Below are 16117 nucleotides of genomic sequence, written 5' to 3'. Positions count from 1 at the left end.
GCCTCTTGATGAAAGTGAAAGAGGAGAGTGAAAAGGTTGGCTTGAAGCTCAACATTCAGAAAACAAAGATCATGGCATCTGGTCCCATCACTTCATGGGAAATAGATGGAAAAACAGTGGAAACAGTGTCAGACTTTGTTTTTTGGGGCTCCAAAATCACTGCAGATGCTGATTGCAGCCATGAAATTAAAAGACGCTTGCTCCTTGGAAGGAAAGTTATGACCAACCTTGATAGTATATTAAAAAGCAGAGACATTACTTTGCCAACCAAGGTCCGTCTAGTCAAGGCAATGGTTTTTCCCGTGGTCATGTATGGATGTGAGAGTTGGACTGTGAAGAAAGCTGATCGCCGAAGAATCGATGCTTTTGAACTGTGGTGTTGGAGAAGACTCTTGAGAGTCCCTTATACTGCAAGGAGATCCAACCAGTCCATTCTAAAGGAGATCAATCCTGGATGTTCATTGGAGGGACTGATGCTAAAGCTGAAACTGCAATACTTTGGCCACCTCATGCGACGAGTTGACTCCCTGGAAAAGACTCTGATGCTGGGAAAGGCTGGGGGCGGGAGGAGAAGGGGATGACGGAGAATGAGATGGCTGGATGGCATCACCGACTCTGTGGACATGAGTTTGAGTGAACTCCGGGAGTTGGTGATGGACAGGGAGGCCTGGCGTGCTGTGATTATGGGGTCGCGGAGAGTCGGACACGACTGAGCGACTGAACTGAACTGAACTGAAGGTGCATTTAAAGCCAATGTGTGTAGGGTGCATTTAAAGCCAGAATCAGGGTAAAATATATAACTTTAAATGTCTTTATTGTTAAGCAAGACTAAAAATAATGAAACCCAGTATGAGCTTTAATTAAGAAATTAGGAAAATAACAAAACCAGAGAAGGGTGCAAATGAAAGATTTTAAGTTAAAATTCATTAAAAATGTTTTAAAAAACTGACATAAAATAAACAGTAGGAAATATAAATACCAATGCTGTTATTTGAAAATGTCAACAAAATTGGATAACACCTTGAGAAACGCAATTTAGAAAGTGAAAGTGATGGTTATTTAACAAATGGCATATATTTAATAAATGGCATAGGGTAACTACCCCTCTGATGCTGGGAGGGATTGGGGGCAGGAGAAGGGGACGACAGAGAATGAGATGGCTGGATGGCATCACCGACTAGATAGACCTGAGTTTGAGTGAACTCCGGGAGTTGGTGATGGACAGGGAGGCCTGGCGTGCTGTGATTCATGGGGTCGCAGAGAGTCAGACACGACTGAGCAACTGAACTGAACTACCCCACAGGAGCATGTCGGACCCCCACCCTCACACCATTCATAAATGATGTTCCAGATGCTTTGAAGCACTACTATTAGCCCAGGCAAAGCCTGTAATCTTAAGCATACCAACACTCAGATTTATTTAGGCATTTTTGCTGCCTGCTACTTCTGTATCTACATAAATAGACAAAAATCCTAAGAATAGAATAAAATCCTAAACTGTCATTTAAGGTGCTCTGACATTCTTTCCCATTCGCTCATTCTTTCCACGTACAGAAATCTACTTTGCTACATATCAAATTCTTAATCCACATTCTGTCAAATCTCCCCTGGCCCTCTGCTCACAATTAATCATTCTCTCATTTGTGTTCTCCTATCTCATGGAGACAGAGCTGATTAGACAGGCGCAAACAGCTTGCCCTGTATGAGAATGAGTTTCAGTCTGTGGCCTTGGGTAAGGAAGGCACTGTAACGGGTTGTTTCCTTCCTCCTCATCCAAGTCCCAGGCACTCAGATTAAATTAATTCAATACAGTACTGCCTGGTCACAAAGGACTAGGCATCTTTAATACGTGGAGACTGTCAGTATATTCTTATACCTGAAAGGCATCAGAGAACATTTATGACCTAAATTTCGTGTGTTAGTGAGCTAAAAACAAACCTAGACAGAACTGGAAGATTACTCCTTTCGCCTGTCTCCATGCAATAATGGACTCAAATCACTTCAGCAATCTAAGATTGCTATAAGATCCTATAGAGCACGAATCCTAGCATCTCTCAATATTACAGCACAAAGTTATTAATGTTCTGGCAGCAAGCCCGGCCAGCAGCATTCAACTCATAAATTCTTAACCAAGCTATTACTTTTATGCTGCTTCAACTTAGTTTGATGGTTGAAAAAAGAAACAGAAACTCAGAGGAAAAACTAATAATCACATTTCAGCCAGAATAAAAGGCTGGCTGAAGATACCCCAAGCTTCTCTTCTTATCTGAAAAGAACAAAGCCAAACATTTTCTTTAAAAAAAAAAAAAAAAGACAAAACATTTAATAGGTGTTTTTTTTTTACAATTTCAGTACAAATTATCACTTCAAATAAACAGAGTTTTTATTCATTGCTAGTCATCCAGTAAGATTCAGTACGCAATTTTGCAGCTTTCCTTTTTAATAGAATTCCTTTATTACAAAAGAAATGTTTTTATACATTACCTTGCTGATTACTTATACACAGGTCAGGAGAATTTTAAGTGTCTTGAACTTCAACAACTTTAAACTTTTATAGGAGTCACTTGGGCAGATGTACCAGTTTCAGTAATTTACTGGAACAATTTTTTTTTAAATAGGCAAGAAGTCTGGGAAGATTATGTTGTAAAAAGGAATTTAATTGGGTTCAGGGAGACAATGCCTAAAATACTCTGTGGTGAATGGTAATGCCTTACAGAACAGTAATGAAATAAACTGCAAGGGCACAATAAAGATTAAAAATAAAAACCCTAGAATCAAACCCCCAGGATGCCAGCTGCTCACTGTCAAAATTATTCAACCAACCCCACTGCCAGCCTAGGAAAGATACCAACTGTTAAGCAATGATTTAAAAAACAAGACAATTCCAATTTTCCCTTTTAAAGAGAATGTTCGTGTGAGAACCTCACATATTATCAACTCAAACCCCAGTCTCTGTTGTTCATTAAATCTGAACAGCCATGATCAAACAGTATTCGTTTCTTCATGTTAAACTACTTGTAATTTTTCCTTCGACCTGCCTCAATACAATTGTGTTAATGCTTACTGTCAGATTCTTTAAGTACTGTTTATGTGATGAACACCTACCTTAAAAGAAGTTCTGTTCTCAGTACCATTTATTGGCTATTTGCTGTCTAGAACAAAGAAGAAACCTGAAAATTAAGCCCTAGAAGCAACTTTTGTGGTGATTACTACCCCCCACCCATGCTTTTTCTGACCTGATACACAGATATGCTTTCAAATTCACCTCCTTTTTAGCAGGAAAGAGGTTACAGAGAAAACAGTGTTTGAATTAATCTTTGATTCCATTCTCAGTTGTACCCTTTAGAAGCAATGTGAATCCTGCAAATGGTCTACCTTTCCAAAGCCTATCCCCCATCTTGCGGCCTCTCTCCCAACTCTTTCAATGATCACATTTACTTTTAACATTTCTTAGAGACGTAAAGATGATATAAAGGAGGTAAGTGCCAGAGAAGGTGTCCTAATCAGCTAAGGCTAAAAACACCACTTTTTATGACCGAGTTAACTACTCACATTACCTGTTTATCTCCATGGCTCACTAGTATCTTTTTCTTAGTTTTCAGGTGAAATGAGATATAGCTTTGTTTTTGTCTTGAGTGCCAGACTTAAATAATCTGTACTGTACCTTGACAGTGACAATGAGAGTTAATTCTGAAACCCCAGAGGTTTGATTAGTAGAACAGTGGCATTTCCCCTGGTAAGATTACTGCAACAACAAAACCATTAGCTCTGAACACAGGAATTCCCTGGTCCATTGATGTTTGATTCTACGACATGAAAGATGCCTAAACATGGTATGAGGCACACCACAATCTTGCCAGTCAATTTCTTATCAGCAAAATTATGAAGTCTGTTCCCAAAGACTTCCTGGTCTAACATTCTTTTGGAAATGTAAAGCAGCATGGCGATGTCTTTCTAGATGACTGAATAGTTGAGAGGAAAGATTGAAGGCAGGAGGAGAAGGGGGCGACAGAGGATGAGATGGTTGGATGGCATCACCGACTCAACGGACATGAGTTTGAGCAAGCTCCAGGAGTTGGTGATGGACAGGGAAGCCTGGTGTGCTGCAGTCCGTGGGGCTGCAAAGAGCTGGACACGACTGAGTGATTGAACTGAACTGAATAGTTAAGAGGTGGTGCTGGAAATGTATAGGGGGAAAAATACCCTAATAAAATGTAGATGATAAGTTAACTCAGGATATCCTGGGGCTTCTTATACTTGGGGACATATGGTGTTTTCCCTCCTGAAACCACAGTCAGGTAGACCAGACTAAAACAAATATTCTTCAAGTTGTAACAATGAGACTCAAGATTATGTGCCGGTATGAGTTTTCACAACCTGTGCTGCTTTTACCAGGTGTGGAGTATAAGGGGGGAAAGTCCATGAGGTTTTATTCAATAGGGAATAGAGCGTGAAAAGTAGCACACCAGAGCTTAGGACTGCAGCAATTGAAGGGACACGCAAAGTCTAAGACATGGTACAGGAGGCTCTAGCCCGCTGGAGCTCCGGTGAAGCTAATAGTATATGGTCCAGGGAATGCCACCATCTCCCCTAAGACTTGCACACCATCGTGGTTAATATACATGTACATAAATAAACACAAGGGCTGCTGGGAATGTAGTCTTGTCTTTTGGTGGACCTGTTTGCTGCTTCCTACTCTGGTATTTTTTTTTAACCTGGTGTTGGCCAGGTCCAGCTCTCAATGGTCCCAACCACCTTCTAGTGTAATCTTGTATGCATCAACCTTCAGTGGGTCACCAAAAAGTTATTCCAAATCTGTAAACTGCAAACAATAGTTTTCTAAAAACCACACCACGTACACACATAAATTAAAATTCAGTGGGAAGGAGCTTCCTGGGCATTAGGGGCTAGGTTTCCTTTCCTAAAATCCACAGGCTGAATCTACCCGGAGGTTTCTCATACCCTGAGAGGAGAGTAACATGCACGAGTCTGCAATAAAACATATCTTGGTGGCTAAATAGTAATCGCTTAGAGTAAGAGACACGAGTTTTGTAAACTACACAGGAGTACCCATGTTTTTTCAGTGTGCCTTTAACTAATGTCTCTTTCCACGTGGGGCTGAGGGCAGTGGGCCTTCCCCCTGTAAAGTGGAGCCCAGGGGAGAAGGCAGGCATCCTGCGGAGCAGTGGCCGTGGGCTTCCCCGTCAGGTTTTCGCCAGTGGGTCAAACACCTGAAGCACCGTCCTCTTGTCCTTGTCGCTGACTGTCGCCCAGGGACCGAAGTCTTTCGGTCTGTGCTCCGCGGGCGGCTCCTGGGCTGGTGAGGTACTGAGTTGCAAGGGGGCCGAGTGCACCCTTCCGAGGTTCCCGGTCCCCGAGTCCGGGGAATCGGAGCTCTTGGAAAGCCAGGAATCATTCAACAGGTTAGGGTGGTGGAGGAGGCTCCAGAAGGGATCCTGACAGTCACCAAGAAGGGGGGCACCCACTGATTTTCTGTCCGTGGTGCCATCAGCCTCGGGGCTTGCAGGTGATGATGAAACGCCCAGGAAAGTCGGCTGTGGAGAGAGCGCACCCCCGGCAGGCAGGGCTGTGGGGGGACCGTCGCTGCAGGGGAGCCCCTGGAGAAGCTGGCAGCTGCTCTGCAGCGCCTGCAGGTGGAAGGCCGCCGGCGCCGACTTCTTCCTGCGCGGGGGCACCTGCGGCACGAGGGGCGGGGCCCCCGGAGTGGGCGGGGCGGTTGCGGGTGGGGCCTCGTCTGCAGCGGGCTTCCTGGCAGCACCTTTCTGCGGCTGAAGGGTTCTCGGTTTGGGAACCGGAGGGACTGTCGCTAGTGGAGGGGTGTCAGGGGTCGACTCCGGGGGCCCAATTGTAAAATGGACGGTCTGATGCCCAAGCTGTTCTTCCGGTGACGCGGGCTGAGAAAAGGTACGACAAAGACCATCAATAAGCAGCCTGCCCAGGGAACTGGGACTCGATCAGCACACGTGAGATGGGGCCACGCGGACATTCTAGCAAATTCAGGATTTGAGAATGTCTGGGATGCGGGGGTGTCATCAGGCACAAAAGAGCATGGAAGAAACACACAGGTATCAAGGAGGAACAGCAGGTCCAAAGAAATATGAGTGGAAGCTTTAAACCCACCACAGGGAATAATCTGAAACAAGCTTCTCTGTTACCTAGGAAACGGGATTATAGTCTTCCTTTATAACAGCGAACCTCTCTGAAAACTCTTCCTGGAGGCTGCAGCTTTGATGATTCAGTGAAGTAGCTTATGTCACAGTGTTAAGCTAATTGAAGGACTCTTTGAAGGGTATACTGGCTCCTTGAATCTTTGCTATTTAAATACAGAAGAATGGCAAATTTCACACAGGAACTTCTCTTCCTCGGTTCTGATTCAAACGGACCACAAAGGAAGCAACTGCATGAGACCAGAGGGAGCTTTTGTACAGACGTGGCTGTCGGTAGCTTAAACATCAGCGTTTCAGTATCGCCACTGGTTCTTTAGACAAACCAGCTGCAAAAAACAGCCTGTTCTCTGACAGCCTTTCACTGTAGCTCCTGTGCAGCTGATGAGGAAAGTGAACCCATTTTTACCTCTGGCCTTGAAAAGACAAAGTGAGAACAGAGAAGAGGCTGAGGAGAGAGGTCTGTAAGTGCAAGGAGGCATGGAAAATGGGCGGATGAATGAGCAGACGTGGAACAGCAGAGCAACCCAGAAAACACAAAGCCGACTCTGGAAGAACCAGGTGCCCACGCCACGCTCACACGTTCTCCAGGTGGACAAGCAGCCACTCTGTAACGACCAGCCAAGGATTACCGAGGGTCCGTGACTGGCACACTGAGCTCAAACGGAAGATCCAGATGTCTCTAGAGGTGCCAGTCTTTGGGCTGCTACTGTCCTGACAAACTCATGTCTCTGAAGCAGCAAGCAAGGCTGAGAAGCTTGAGAGCGAGAGCAGAAAACAATCTGCAAGAAAAGTGGCAAGAAAAGCTGTCGCGCCTCCAGGATCCGAGGCTGCACAAGCGCTTGTCAAACAAGGCCCATCCGAAGACCGGCGACTGTTTTTCTAATGCAAATAAGATCTGTACACGTGAACCGTGGGCATAGGACACAGACCACACACACAAATGGGAATTACTGGGACATGTGGAATACAGCGTCCCACGCTGGTTTGGTTTGGGAACGGAAATGGAACGTTTGGACAGAATGATACCTCCAAGCTGTTCCTGTCTTGGTGAGACATTCCCTATGTTTCTGCTCAGTGAGAGCCAAGAAGCAGCAGGGATGAGAAGGAGGAAGCGATTGCTGGGCATGGTCCTCAAGGATGGGGCCACGGCTGGGAGTCGCGACCATGTATAGAGAGACCAGACTCATCGGAGACATCCTTATCTAAGGAGACATCTGAGCATCCCAGGAGTGACAGGCTTACACGACCAGGTTCTTACCTTCCCTGTCCTCCTCAAGGTTGGCTTCTTGATGGCAGGAACCCTGGGGGCGGGCCGACGGGGCAGAAGAGGCGCCACCCCCGCTGTGGGCTCTGGTTTGGAAGATCCCTGGTCCCTCAAGGCTGGAGCATTTAGGGCTTCTCCTGGGACGCCTGAAACATGGAATGGCATGGCGGAGGTGTAAAGGACAAGGCATTATTCGAAGGATAAGGCAACGTATTTCTCTTTGATCTAAATCTCTGAGGGTTGTCAGGACCAACCAGCTAGGTTCAGCCCCAGCTCCTCACACTCACCATCCCTCAACAGGGATGATGATCTCAGGGTCTGTGTAGGGGCGAATCAGTGAGACCCTAAGATCAGGTGCAAAGTTTACTGTGTACCCATGTTGCTCAGGGGAGATGATGTAGAACTCCTTGAAATCTCAGCAGGGCCCATGAGAAGGAAAATATTAAGTTGCAACGGAGGGTAGAGTTCAAACCTCAAACCTCTCCCACTCTCCACGTCTATACAGACTTAGAAAAAAAAAACCTTGACTGTAATCTAATTAACATACCATAAAATTTACCCTTTTTTAAGGATTATACTTGTGGTTATAATCACAATGTTGTACAACCATCATCACCATATGGTCCCCAATACGTCTTCATCACCGCAAAAAGAGACCCCGCACGTTTCCACAGCAGTCACTGCCCAGTCCCTCCTCTCTGCTCGCCCCTGAAAACCACTATAATTTTCTCTCTGTATAGATCTGACTCTTTTGGACAGTTCACAAAAATGGAATCATATAACACATGGCCTTTTGGGTCCATTTTCTTTCACTCAGCACAGTATTTTCACGATTCACCCATGACAGAGCTTGTGTTAGCACTCCATTCTTTTTTGTGGTTGAGTAATATTCCACGGGATGGATATGCTGCATTTTATCCATCTGACCTTGGTGAGCAGCGGCTGACAGAAGGGGGAAGTATGAGCAGTTCAGGCCAGTTGTCTTCAGAGAAGAGGCTAAAAAGAGATCTGCTGCTGCTGCTAAGTCACTTCAGTCATGTCCGACTCTGTGCGACCCCATAGATGGCAGCCCACCAGGCTCCGCCGTCCCTGGGATTCTCCAGGCAAGAACACTGGAGTGGGTTGCCATTTCCTTCTCCAATGTGTGAAAGTGAAGTCCCTCAGTCATGTCCGACTCTTAGCGACCCCATGGACTGCAGCCCACCAGGCTCCTCCGTCCATGGGATTTTCCAGGCAAGAGTACTGGAGATCTGCTGCTGCTGCTGCTGCTAGTGGGGCCTAAATAATGCAGTAGGGATGCTGGTAACAATAACAATAGGATTTTAGAGGCAAGGCATTCTAGAGCATGGCACTGAGCTCTAAAGCCTATGGGTGAAGGTCAGTGGTCTACAGGTGAGGAAGGAGGGAGGTGCCATTGGGGATCGGGTGGAAGAGAGTCCATCAGCTGATGGACGGTTTCATCCATACCATACAATGAGTTGTTGTTGTTTTTTTTAATAAAAGAGAAACCATGGTGTTATCAAGCAACAATGTTTCTCCTCCTCTTCATCCATGCCCTCTTTAAATGTTATTTGGGAATTTCAAATGAATGAAATATCCAGACTAACAAGAAATCAGGCAACTGTAACTGCATCTGGCTTTTCAGAAGGCATACTTTGCCCTCTTCAAATGAGAGTCTAGTACAAAGTCAAAACAAACAAAACCCAAAATTGCTAGTTACCAGTGATTTTGAATGCATAGGGGAGAGTCTAAGTTAAAACATGGTTAACAAGGGTTAGGTGACGTGACAGCAACAAAAAGTGAATCAGGCAGTATGGCAGAGAAGCGGCCCCTGCCTGACGGTAAAGAATCTAGGGATGCCGGTAATTAAGAAAAGAGCTGTTCTGCCTGAAGGAGAACACCTACTTAACCATCTCTTTCCACAAAGCCAGCAGGATGAGTTAGTGCCTCAAGCATGAACCTCTTCTAAAACTCATTTTCATTTATTTCTGTCTCTCCCTTAAGTGCTCCTTAATAATCTTGGGATTATCTATTGATACTTACTGAATTTTAAATACGTAGTTCTAAATCGATGATAAATCTCTGTATGTGAATTTTATAAAATGTTGCTAAAGGGTACTTTTACTGAACACTGCCTCCAGAAAAAGAGTTCTGCTCTTTTCTAGGCCCCTTTTTGCAAGAATATGAGAAGAAAAGCAGAATCTTGAAGGAGCCCCGGGGGAATACCTACCTCCTCTGGCTTCCAGGAGACATCGGATGGCTGCTTCCGCCTCCTGAGCGTTGGTCGTTTTGATCTGCTTGACATTATAAGGCTTACTTATCCCAGTCCTTGCTTTGGGCTTGAGGACAAAAATCAGGAAGAAATACATATTAGCATGAGTGGGAAAACAGCCTCACCCGGTGAGACCTCTGCCTACAGATCCATATGTGAGCGTGAGGTGGACAGAGCTCCATCGTCGACGAAGGCACAACTCCCATCTAAACTACATCCCTCAAGTCTCTCTCCCCTGGAGCACTCGAGTACCCGAGGGGAGGGATGCGATAACATTTAGATGACGCTGGTCTCCCAAACCAGGTGGTTCTAGGATTGTGCAATGTGGACCAACCATCCTCTATTTCGATAACAAAGTAAAAGCAAAAAAGGTTAGTCAGAAGTCACTTCTTCCAAGGTCCAATGAGTCACTCAACAGTTTCCAAATAGTTCTCAAAAGTGCTCATTCTACTTCACTGTTCTACCTCTTAACCTCCACCTCTGGGTCGCCTTTGAGGACCTGCCCTCATCACTGTAAAGCACCGAGGTCAAGTCAGCCTCCTACTCCTGCTGTGAGCATGCCCATGGCATCAGCTGGCCCAGCTCTCCTTATTCTCCCTTCCACCCGGCTCCCAACGGCACCTCCCTCTTTCCTCACCTCTAGTCCACTGACCGTCACCCACAGTCTTCCTTAGAGCTCAATGCCACCCTCTAGAATGCCCCGCCTCTGAAATCCTATTGTTACTATTACCAGCATCCCTACTGCATTATTTAGATCTCTTTTTAGTCTCCTCTCAAGACAACTGATCTGAACTTCTCATATTTCCCCTTCTACCAGCCCCTGCTCTATACACCAAGGACAAAGGCAAGCTCCCTCAGAAGGGAGAGAAGCAGGTATGTCTGGAAACCAACAGTCCCTCCATGAAGGTGCGCTTGAGAGTTTTCATCAAATGTGATTTTCTCTCTCATACTCCAGACGACCATTAAAAAACCCTATAAAGGACCTAGTAGTAAGTTATAGGGTTTGGGGGTGAGTGGTGGATAGGCAAGGAGTTAAGAGACAGAAATCTATGTATTCACTTGAAAGAGGTGATCCGGCATGATGTTAGGGGCTATGCATGGACCACGGGGCAGATCTCATGGGTTTGAAAAGCTGGCCCATTTCGCTCTGATCTGAGAAAGGAGAACTCACCGCTTGCTGAGGGGCTCCTGGCAGGAGTTTTGCCGTCTGCAAAATCGAGTACTGCCCGTGGGTGCCGGAGGAGATGGAGGCATCCGAGGCTGACTTTTTTACCATGAAACCAGCTGTAAAAACCAAGGAGGGCAGAGACTCCATCTCAGTGAAGTCACAGCTACTTCAACACGGAATTCCAAGCCAGCCGAGAGCAAGGTCATGGTCTGAGTACGTCCATGGCCTTCAGCGATTCAGAGGTGCTTCGGAGACTATCTTTTGATTCTCTAATAACTTGGGCCTGTTAATGTAGATTCTCTGGAGAAGCAGTGTTTGAATGAAAATTTTAATCTAACATCCTGGGCGGGGGGTGTTAAATCTGACATAAAACCTAATCAATCATTTTTAAGTGGTTTAAAACACACTACTGTTATTAGGACCAAATTTTAAAGATGTTTTGTGGGCAAAGTCTTAAAAAAAAATTCCTAAAGTAGGAGAATAAACTATATTTAACAATACTTGTGGAGAAGGAAATGGCAACCCACTCCAGTACTCTTGCCTGGAAAATCCCATGGATGGAGGAGCCTGGTAGACTGCGGTCCAAGGGGTCATGAAGAGTCGGACACGACTGAGCGACTTCACTTTCGCTTTTCACTTTCATGCACTGGAGAAGGAAATGGCAACCCACTCCAGTGTTCTTGCCTGGAGAATCCCAGGGACGGGGGAGCCTGGTTAGCTGCCGTCTAAAGCGTCTGCCTGCAATGCAGGAGACCTGGGTTTGATCCCTGGGTCAGGAAGATCCCCTGGAGAAGGAAATGGCAACCCACTCCAGTACTCTTGCCTGGAAAATCCCATGGACAGAGAAGCCTGGTAAACTACAGTCCATGGGGTCGCAAAGAGTCGGACACGACTGAGGGACTTCACTTTCACTTTATGGGGTCACACAGAGTCGGACACGACTGAAGTGACTTAGCAACGATACTTGTAGCCATTAATTAATCATATTTAGAACAACATTTAGTGATAGAAACACTAGATGAAAGACAAATGACCAAAAAAAAATTGGATACCAATTCTGTTAAAAAAAAATTAAAAATTTTGCATAGACGTAGATATATCTAATTGGAAAAAGGATGGAAATCTTTTGGTTAACAACTATCATTGCTACGTAAGTGAAATTAAACTTTTTACTGTTTCTATTATCTCTTTTTGTAAACCTCCACAATAATATAGGATATCACTTTATTTTTATTTAACATTTTATTTTCTGAGCATGAACTCTGAAAAGTGAAAGAATATGCTTAACAAGTCATGTGTTTCTGACGTGCCGATGATTACTATTGTGATGTAATCCAAGATGAACCCAATTCTGAAAGTATGGCTTAGGAAAATCTTTACTGTCATGGTGGGGGAGAAGTAAACAGTGGAGGTAAATAGAAACTGATCAAAAGCATGGTACAACCTTATTTCCGATTATTAAGGAGTGTTTTATGGGCAAAGCATTGCTTTTTGAGGGAGTCAGGAAGAAAAGTGCTATGCTGAGACCCGTTCTCAGCAGACTCGGGCTCACAGATGGAGCGGTGCCTGCTTAGAAGTATGCGCCTGGCCACCTTCTGGGTCAGGGCGCCTGGGCTTACTCGAGTCCTCATGAGCAGAGAGAGGGTGGGCAGTGGTCCAGGAGAGAAGATGCTGAGAGATGCCGTTGGGGGTGTGGGGGAGAAGAAGCTCAAAATGTCCCCAGCTCGTTTGTGGTCCCCGTTCTCCAACCCAAAAGGTTTCAAACTGAAAGCAGCTTCAAGCAAAAGCACGGCCACAGGAGGGCGAAGAGCAGCTTTAGGAAGGGCTCCTTTGATTTGCCCGCAAGACACAAAGCGCTCTCTGACACCAAACTCGCCAAGGATTTAAGATGAAGAGGAGCCCGAGGAGGGGAGAAAGGGCAGGATTTTAGAGCCATTCGCTCAGCAGGGGGGAAGGGTGCGGTTATCCCCAGCAGGCACGGTGGTGAGTGGAAAGCAGGCCGAGTCTTACTTGGAGGGGGGGGTCTCTGCGGCGGGTGAGGCGGCCGAGGCCGACTGGGAACCGACAGAGACCTGCTCGGAGAGCGGTGGCGGAAGTCCCCAGCTGCTTCCAGCTGCTGCTTTAACTCCACCAGGCCGGCATCATCTGGAGGACACGGCGGGGCGTGAGTCAGGGCAGTCGGGCTCGGGTCTGCAGGGACCCGGCGGTGGCAGAGACCCCTCCCGCAGGACAGCTCGAAGGGCCCCTTTCTGCTGGTGTGGGGTGGGGAGAGGGTACCCAGTGCCTGCTTGGAACACTCGGTGAGCCGTGGACAAGGTGTGGTGTCCCCACACGAGAGACACCGAAGAATTTTAAAGTGTAGGCGCGCTTTCTTCCCAAATAATCCACAAGACTGCCACACAGAATGACAGCTGAACACCAGAGCCCCTCCATTTTTCTTTTTTTTAGGTTGAGCTGTGTAGCATGAGCAATCTCGGTTCCTTGACCAGGGATCGAACCCGCACCCTCTGCACTGGGAGCCCAGAGTCTCAACCACTGGACCACCAGGGAAGACCCCAGAGCCCCTCGTGTTTCAGTCCCCACTCCCCACTCTGACACAGGGCAGTGACAGTTTTGGCGTTGAGAATATTTGCACTTCTGTGCCAGCGGGGCAGCCTGCTGTCCAGCATGGAACATCCCTGCTCACTCGAGTCCCAAATCCCACAGCCCACGCCAGCGACTGCACGAGCGTTTGCCATCCTGACTCACCAGGGGCATGAGGAGGGGACTGCTTCCATTTTATTATGTGTTCATTTATTACATTTGGGGCTTCCCTTGTGGCTCAGCTGGTAAAGAATCCGCCTGCAAGGCAGGAGATCTGGGTTTGATCCTTGGTTTGGGAAGATCCCCTGGAGAAGGGAAAAGCTACCCACTCCAGTATCCTGGCCTGGAGAATTCCATGGACTGTTCCCATGGGGTCGCAAACAGTCGGACATGATTGAGTGACTTTTTTCACTTATTACATTCAAATTCAGGACAGTTTTAGGTCTTCCACACCACAGCACACCCCGATTCATTTCTTCCTAGCTCATACTCCCATCCCTCAAATCTAAAAGCGAGGTGCATCTCGTGAACTCTGCTGGGGGAAGCAGGATGTCTCCTTCTAAAGGGAGTGCCTCAGGGCCCTTTTCCAACTCGCTGGAAAATACCCTGATGCTGGGAAAGATTGAAGGCAGGAGGAGAAGGGGACGACAGAGGATGAGATGGTTGGATGGCATCACTGACTCCATGCACATGAGTTTGAGCAAACTCTGGGAGAGAGTGAAGGACAGGGACACCTGGCGTGCTGCAGTCCACGGGGTCGCAGAGTCAGGCATGACTGAGCAATTGGACTGAGGGCCTTAAAGCATCAAGGAGATGTTCCCCCGATGTCCACCAGGGGGCGAGTCTGCCCACATGTCAGAACTCCATGTTGCTCTATTAAGTCTTCATTCAAAAGGCACACACCTGCTCTGCCCTCCAAAGCATGCCTGAATGATGGCCACCCTGGAGAAAAGACCCATTTCCTGTCTAAAGAGCACATCCCTTCAGCCACTTCCGCTCCAGGGTGGGAGCCCTCTGGACGTGCAGCGTACAGAAGCAGATTCGCTGAAGAAGGCTGTTGCCTCTGAACTGGGCAGCAGTCTCACACCTGGGTGTGCATCCGAGTCACCAGGGAGCTCGCTGAGTCGCCAGGTTTCCAGGGTCCCAGCCACACCTGCCAGACCCACATCTCTGTAATGTGGCAACTCATCAGGCCTCAGCAGTCCATTAAGCTCCTGATGTTTCAACGCAGCCAGGCTACTGACCGGCTCTGGACCAAATACAGTCAAAGGGGCTTGGGGGTGGTCTCTGTACCTCCTGGGAAGCATCTAACTGTCACCCCTGTTCCTTGTTCTCAGTCGCAGCTCAGAGGGTCCTGACACCTGGCTAAGCCTCTGCACCTGCAAGCCTCCAACAAGGAGATACAATGTCCAACAGCTGGAAGGCACTGGTGGCTTGCGGCTGAAACGGAGCTGGAGAGTCTGATGCAGAATGTGAACCACTCTAATCATCTAGGGACCAGCAGTTCGATCCCAGTGACTTTCAGTCCCTCTTGAGTCTAAAATGACATAATGATGCTAAGATGCAAAATTACTGTATAACAATACAATGTCACACAAATACAACCAGACACCAACAACTCGGGACACTGATAGTGAGCATGTGTCTTATGGGCCTGAGTCAGAGAAGTCTCGGAGTGGGGGGAAAAAATCACGAATGTAAAAACCAGTTCAGAGCCATGCCAATTTAAATAGAGGAAAGTGACTGACACATTGAAAAAGACCCTGATGCTGGGAAAGACTGAAGGCGGGAGGAGAAGGGGACGACAGGATGAGATGGCTGGATGGCGTCACCGACTCAATGGACATGAGTTTGAGCAAGCTCCGGGAGTTGTGATGGACAGGGAGGCCTGGTGTACTATAGTCCACAGGGTCACAGAATCGGACACGACTGAGAGACTGAACTGAATGGTCATGAATCTGGTGTGTTAGAGGGGTACCAGTTGTTAGAAAAAAAATGAAATCACTAGAGGAAATCAGTGTGGTGGCAACGGCATTCCTTCCCAGAGCCCAGTGTCCACCTCTTGCTATGACTCATTTTACACTTCTGTTCATGGGCCGAGCACACTGGATAGTGGCTTTACGTGACGCCCAGCTGCTGAGCGAGTGAGCACTGCACCAGAGGCGAGTTAGAAAGGGAAAGTCCACGCCACCTTTGTAGGTCGGACGCTGCTGCTTCTTGGCGAACGCCGGTGACCTGCCGGGAGGTGCCGCAGAGGTGCAGCCAGCGGCATCGGAGACCTCGTCTCCCCCTGGGTCACTGTCTGAGATCACAGGCTGGCTCAGCTCATCCGCCAGATAGTCTTCGTCATCTTCGAGAACATCCCCTTGGGGAAGGAAGTGTCCCAGTGAACAATTAGGGGGAATGTACAGAGTCGTTCATCAATGGGTCTGTTTCAACATCGAGGCCCATGGCTCGTGTCAGGACCCCCGAGGCCCCCCGTGGCACAGCCACCAGCAGCCCCAGGCACCCACGTGGCAGCCGGGCTGGGACCCCAATTCCACGTAAGTCTGAGACACAGGACCAAGCCCACAGCCCTGACATTCACAAAACCACTTTCAGACGCCTCCGGTCTTACCACTGCAGGTAGCACCCGTCCGCAT

The 16117-nt window shown here is 47.4% G+C and overlaps 1 protein-coding gene across 4 annotated transcripts in view; it reads right to left on the bottom strand.

Annotated features, from left to right (window-relative positions):
• Positions 1 to 652: 652 nt before the first annotated feature.
• Positions 653 to 16117, bottom strand: part of SYNJ2 (synaptojanin 2) — a 104199-nt gene continuing 88734 nt past the window's right edge. Inside the window, exons 22-27 of one of the 4 annotated variants that reach the window (XM_055433078.2) lie at positions 15667 to 15840; positions 12903 to 13037; positions 10896 to 11008; positions 9683 to 9791; positions 7447 to 7598; positions 655 to 5915 (exon numbers count right to left, since the gene is read on the bottom strand). In XM_055433078.2, coding sequence (XP_055289053.2) covers positions 5205 to 5915; positions 7447 to 7598; positions 9683 to 9791; positions 10896 to 11008; positions 12903 to 13037; positions 15667 to 15840 — 1394 coding nt within the window. In that variant the 3' untranslated portion in view covers positions 655 to 5204. The other 3 variants (XM_088840866.1, XM_088840867.1, XM_055433079.2) reach the window with 3 other exon arrangements.

Source organism: Moschus berezovskii, chromosome 10, assembly GCF_049115385.1.
Source record: "Moschus berezovskii isolate FMDL1 chromosome 10, NW_MosBer_1.0, whole genome shotgun sequence".
NCBI lineage: Eukaryota > Metazoa > Chordata > Mammalia > Artiodactyla > Moschidae > Moschus > Moschus berezovskii.
This window is presented reverse-complemented; position numbering and strand designations above follow the sequence as displayed.